This window comes from Macrobrachium nipponense, chromosome 33 (assembly GCF_015104395.2).
Source record: "Macrobrachium nipponense isolate FS-2020 chromosome 33, ASM1510439v2, whole genome shotgun sequence".
Taxonomy (NCBI): domain Eukaryota; kingdom Metazoa; phylum Arthropoda; class Malacostraca; order Decapoda; family Palaemonidae; genus Macrobrachium; species Macrobrachium nipponense.
Window position 1 is genome coordinate 16962821 of NC_087219.1, and position 6969 is coordinate 16969789.

General features: G+C 35.7%; 1 protein-coding gene across 1 annotated transcript in view; it reads right to left on the reverse strand.

The window, feature by feature from the left end:
* Positions 1-1838: 1838 nt before the first annotated feature.
* Positions 1839-6969, reverse strand: part of LOC135202977 (uncharacterized) — a gene marked incomplete in the record, with an annotated part of 465217 nt that continues 460086 nt past the window's right edge. Inside the window, 1 exon segment of the mRNA XM_064232508.1 lies at positions 1839-5117. Coding sequence (XP_064088578.1) covers positions 4972-5117 — 146 coding nt within the window.

Genomic DNA, 6969 nt, shown 5'->3' on the forward strand with positions numbered 1-6969 from the left:
ATGTAACTATCTAAAGCGATATTATTATAATCGTTGAATGTAAGCTGAATGTAACTATCTAAAGCCCGGGACGCAGTGTTACCATACAAAACCACCACAGGCGGATGGACAGATGGAAAAAAAGAGAGTATAGGTGGGTCTTGAATAGCACTACGCACAATCAAGACCTCTTAAGAAGGTCAGGCATAATACTAAACACAGTCAAGACTCTGAGAGGGCCTTGCATAGCGAAATACACAGACCAAACCTTTAACCTCTAAGAGGGCTGACTTCTACGACCTCCTTGCCTAGTACCATACGAAGATAAAACCTCTTGACATAAAAAAAGGCTTTTACCTCGTACCAAATACAGGTAAAACCTTCGACATGCTTTCATAGAGATGGGTATACTGGTTTGTACAAATTTCGATTGTACTGGCAAATACTAATGACCTTTAAAAAGTTGATTTGCACCTAAACTATACAAACAGTTCATGTCCTTTCAACTTTACACTGGCTTTTCTGTAAGATAGCGGCTCTGTTTTACAATGCACCAGTTTCTGAACTTGTATTACGAACACTGAAAGTCTTAAGAGAGAGAGAGAGAGAGAGAGAGAGAGAGAGAGAGAGAGAGAGAGAGAGAGAGAGAGAGAGAGAGAGAGAGACTCAGGCATTCACCAAAACTTAAAGCTAACATTAGAAAACGTTTTACATTTTTTCGCACAGTTATAGACGAGAAGTCATCTGCACATCGCAAGGATTACACGATACTGTAGGACTACAATATACAGCAGGAATACATTATACTGTATCAGGATATCTTTATTTGTATAAATAAACTAGAGCGCCAAAGGGAAGAACGGGGAGGGGGGGAGAGGGGGGATTTAAGGGATATTTTCAAGGTCATGCCATTGACATGAAGGCAAAAGGTGAATGAACTGCTAGCAAACTATCTCACTTTTTTTTTTAAATCTCTTTTTTTGTTTTAAAGTTAAACATTATGGACAAAATAAGCTTTCATTTATATCTTTTTGTATCTGTTCTTAACCAGAATAGACTGCTGATTATTATCGGTTTAAAAAATGAACATGCGATTGTTGTCTACAATAGCCCGCAGTTTTATATCTTTTTCTTGAAGACACATATGTAAATATAGCATGTATAAGTATAGTATATACATATAAATATGAATATACAATATATAAGCATATGCACTGATGTATATATTATATATATATATATATATATATATATATATATATATATAGTATATCCATATACATTTATAATGATCTAACAAACCACCTACAGTATATATTATGTAAATCTAAGTCGACGATATGATTTACAGGATAATATGTTGTATCACATTTCTGAGTTTTCGTAGGATGCTGTTCCAGCCATTTTTATTTATTTTTTTTTCACCTCAAACAAAATGGCGCTCAAAATGGCCGAAAGAAGACGTAGCGCCATTTACTCATTTGGATCTTCGTCTCCGCTTGTCTCTCTATCTACTACGGCAATCTAGTCTTTCTCCTTTGGCTGCTGTTACGCGGTAAAATATATATATTTTTATTCTCTAGGTCGTAAAACTACGCAAAATAGACTCTGATAACACAAATGAAGAGAGGGGGAGGGAGGAGGGGCTTTTGTAGCACTTGACGAGCTTCTTCTTGGCTGGGGGGTTGGGGGGAAGGGGTGGCAGGGGAAGAGGTCATTGCCTCTACAACGGCACCTCATTAACTAGACGAGTCGTTTCTGAATTCATTTTCGATTCAAGGCATTGTTTTTTTTAATAAATCTTTTTTTTCTAATAAGTAATATATATATATATATATATATATATATATATATATATATATATATATATATATATATATTGTATGTATTCTAATCACAATGGCTACAAGTCTGTCATAAACAGTGACTGACAAATTCCACTTTTCACTTTAAATTTGCATTAAAAAACGGAACTGTAGAGCAATTTGAAAATAGCTTATGACTTAAATGTGTCCTTTTTCTATAAAAAAAACCAGTTCCCTGCTTTCACATGAATTGAATAATTAAATAATGGTGAATATGCTAAATATTTCTAAAAAAATTTCTGTGTCTAAACACTGACGAAAGCACTCGTGAGAATTCCTGCTCTCAGATTAAAAAAAATATATATATCTTAAATTTCAAGAGTCATTTTGGTGCCTAGCCCAAGACCGGGTTCTCTTTCTTGACAACATTCGAATGTGACGGGTCCTTACCAACACACAGACACTCGTGACATTTTGAATTCCAAAAACACTCGAAAAATGACCTAAAAATAATCGTGGTGAATTGATAACAATGAATATTAACAAGTCACTCACTAGCGTTTAAGAAGAAAAAAAAAAGAGAAGTCAAATCATCTGGAATTAAAATATTCACTCACTTGTCTAAGGACTACAAATGAAAAGAATAAATACAGTATTCTTAGCATACAGAGAAACTCTGTAAAGAGACGTTTAAACCTTCACGTCATATAATACATATTCCACGAAATAGAAAAATGAGCTTCTCAACAATTCTACAGGTGCTCTTGCATTGGCATGGTGTGTGATGCACTTATGTACAAACATTGCATTTTGTTTGTTGTTCTTCGTTTCACGCAGTTGTTCCCTTTTCACCTTGCATACGTATGAGTTCACACATCTTGTTTGTTATAAAAAAAATGGGGGGGGGGGGGGTGTCATAGTTTCCGCCCTGCATAGTTAGAATCTCCTACATGGAAAGTGTTTACTACTTGCTTGTTCGTCTCTTCCAAACCGTGAACACTGGAGACAAATTCATTGAATCCACTACGAGGTTTTGAGGTAGATCATTTAAAAGCTAAAACAGATACATGTAAATCATTCAATAGATTAATAACAAAATCAATGCATACGTGAAAGAATGAATTAATGGATAGATCATAACACTACGAAATGATGAGATAAGAGTGCTGATACTTACTTTAACAATGGAGTCATATCTGAAAGATTGTTCTCTTTAATTTTTTTGACTGTGCTGGCTTAGATTTTATACAAATCGGAATCTCCATTTTTCTTATATTTACACGGTCACCATGTGAACGATTGATCAAACTGGACACGCACACAAAATAAAAATACGAAAGCTGGATTGCACGGGCAATATGCGTAGAAAACCACGCAATAAAACAAGTAAAATGATGCACAAATTAACTTACGAAGTAGATTTTACACTACATCCTAGGTCACTTTCTATTCTCCCTTTTTTATTTTCATCAAACCGTAGGGATAGAGGGGCCACGGACGCGCCCTCATCTTGGCCTTAGAGCAAAAACCAATAATTCACGAATTAAATTTTTTTGACTTCCTTCCAACTAAAGTCCTCTGTATAAGTTTTCAATATTTTTTTAAATTGTTTTTTCTCTTCTTCCAGTTTTATGTCGTTACCATATAAGAATGTTCATTTTAAATTTCCTCGAATTATGATTAGTTTATGACCTAATTATATAGAAAATATTCATGTTTCGGTACAATCAAAATTTAGAGTGGTTTCCTGAAGTCACATGAAACTTTACGCTATTAAGATTCCAAATACAGATGGTTCATTGATATATTGAGTATTATTATCTGGATTATAGTTGAATTGGGAAATCAACTCTAGACACCCTTCACTTTTCAATTTTTTTCTAGCTCAAATTAAAGCCACATTTATCCCCTTCCCTATTTAAGTATTTAGTAGTCCCATTTCACCTAAAAGAAAAAAAATATTTCACATCAAAATGAGTTCATTATACTTCAATTCGATTCAGTCAGTCAATCTGAAACATCTTTCAACCTTCCTGATTTCAAACCAGTCCTTCCAGAGGACGCCTCTATCCTAAATGGAAAATAAAAGTCTTAAAATGCTTGAAAACCGTCCATGAAAAACACTCGTTCACTGTTGCATACTGAAGAATAATCCCATCAATATTTGTGTACATTTACGATTGCATATAAACATGTGTCTCATCGGTTTGCATTGGTTCCAGCGTCGAGTCGAGTCGCGTAGTCGACAGCCGTTTTCTGTCTGAAGCGAGAAGTCTGACGGTAGACGGACGCCCACTGCTGTCCACTTCCGAAATTGGGGTGCTTATTTATGGCAGTCGCATTCAGTCCACTACTGTCTGTCTTTCAAGGGGAGTATTGACAACTGACAGACGTTCCTGGGTGTTTTGAAGACGTAGACGGGAAGTGGTCTGATGGCCGACAGATGTCTTCTGATGTCCATATTTAACTTTGTAAACAGGATGCTTACATTTGGGACAGGAGGTCTACTAGTGTCAGTCTTTTGGGAGAGGAACGTCCTTTATAATTGATTTCACATAGGATATTTACATCTGAGACGGAAGGAGGTTGACAATCGCCAGTTTCCAGGTAGGATAATTGAGTATGCTAGAGGAGATCATCCTTTACGGTCTGCCTTTTAAGGGGGAAGGTTTACGATCAGGGAACTTCCTCGTCCATTTTAATCGAGCTTTTAGATCTGAGAAGGGAAGGCGTCTACGGGACTGACGGACGTCTGCTTCTGTCTCTTTTTGCAGTTGAGCGTTTCCTTCTGTTTTAGAGGTTCCACTATTGTTTGGTTTTAAAGACGAGTGCCTGAGGAGGGCTTGAATATTAAGGGACGTCCCTTACTTTCTTATTTCTTAAGTTGAATGCTCATATCAAGGAGATTGACGAGCGACCCTTTCCCACTGAGGAAAATAAACTTTGCTTAGTAGCAGGAGGAAATTCAAAAGACATCTATCTTCCTATCTATGATTCTTCCAGGCAGAAGGACTCCATTCGTAGCTGAAACCACGTCGAAGATCAGCAGTCAACTGTTTCTGTCAGTCTGGCTGTCATTATTTTTGCATATCTAAGTCAGCGGAGGTCAACTGGCGATGGACATCCACTTCGGTCTCTCGTACAAGATGAAATAGGTTTTTGATAGGTTCAAGTTCAGGTCGCATCTTTACATCTGCGACAGGAGCGATATCGACGACCGCCGGACGTCCGCTGCTGTAGGTTTCCGCTCGACGACCATGAACTCCACCTCAGGCCTTGACCGGCTGACCCAGCAGCTGGCGATGAGGCGGGCAGCCTCTTCGTGGCTGTGACCTGTCGACAAATAAATAAATAAATAAACACACTGAGCAAAACACAAACTTTCAGATTACTACCAACAACGGTAACATGCTTAAACAACACTGGTTCCGGTCAGTAATCGGTTGGGTGACCACCAGGAAATACCAGAGCCCCCTGATCTACACATCCTCTTCCTTGTCTAAACCAGGATGCTAATTCCGTCTATCCGTATCTTATCTGTCTACCTCTATAAACCCCACCATCACTTTCCAAAGCGATGTTATGCCAGTATAATACTCACAGCCTCCTCTACCACCCTTCATCTAATGCAAAGTGAACATATATTTTCCCCCAAAATTTAGAACCTTTCCCTCTTCCAGACATACCTTACACACAACAGTCAGTAACCCAATCACACTTTGAATACCATACCGCAGCATCTTGGTTATAATCCTACCAAATCATGTTCTGCCTATTTTCAATCGTTTAATTGTTCTGCTTACACCTTCTTTCACTTCAACAAAGTCCCAAACTTACAATAGTTCCTTCTACTCCTCAGTCATTCAGGCCAATCTCTCCTCCAAATACTAATTGAATTTCAAAAACTATAATTATCACAAAATTAATGGTTTATTATTCTACACATTTACACGTGCATCTATTTCTAATTTGTTGATGAACTGATTCATCTTCATTCATTTATTTCGATCTGCTTATTACTCTATTCCTCTTAGCTATTTCAGTTTTTAAATAGATGGATATCTTATTCTTCGGATGCTCGTCTTACAACTTTGCAGCAATCTTGAATTATTCCTTGTTGACAATTACATTGAATAATAATAATAATAATAATAATAATAATAATAATAATAATAATAATAATAATAATAATAATACTAATAATAATAATAATAAGGAAGCAGACATTCTCGGATACATGTCTTAATAAAAAGAATGGCAGAGTTAACTGAATTTATCTTATAAAGAATTTTCTCTATTTTTCTTATAATTCGTCTTTCATAATCCGCGAGACTGTTAAGTAATTGTCCTATATTCATGGTGTTACTGTGGTATTTTGAATGTCAAGGTCTGGCATTATTGATACTAAAATATATGAAATTTATATATTTTATTCTGGTTGTATTTTAATGTATACCCGGAGACTACAACGGGATTGTAGATAGTGATCTCCGCTACAAAATCGTTAATACAGTATTTTCTCATTATTACTGTACTTTTTCTAATGTCGACATGTTTAGGTCATCTCCCTGGCCATTGCAACGTCCAGATGATGGCCAGGGAGATGACCTAAACATGTAGACATTAGAAAAAATACAGCAGTAATAAGAAAATACAGTATTAACGATTTTGTAGCGGAGATCACTATCTACAATCCCGTTGTAGTCTCCGGATATACATTAAAATACAACCAGAATAAAATATATAAATTTCATATATTTTAGTATCGATAATACCAGACCTTGACATTCAAAATACCATAATAACACATTGAATATAAGACAATTACTTAACAGTCTCGCAGATTATGAAAAACGAATTATCAGAAAAATAGAGAAAATTCTTTATAAGATAAATTCAGTTAACGCTGCCATTCTTTTTAATAATAACTGCTTTTATGTTAGAAATTTTATCAATTATAGTCAATTAAAAACCAACAATAATAAAACGAAGATTATATGCAATAATTATAAAATCAATAACAATGACAGCAACAGGAAGAAAAAAATGATCGGAAATTATACATAATGACCATAATGACGATGATAATGCCAGTAATGACCATAATGACGATTATAATGCCAGTAATGGCAAATAACTAAAATGCAATACCGATGACTGGTGCCAAAGAGAACTATAATAATGA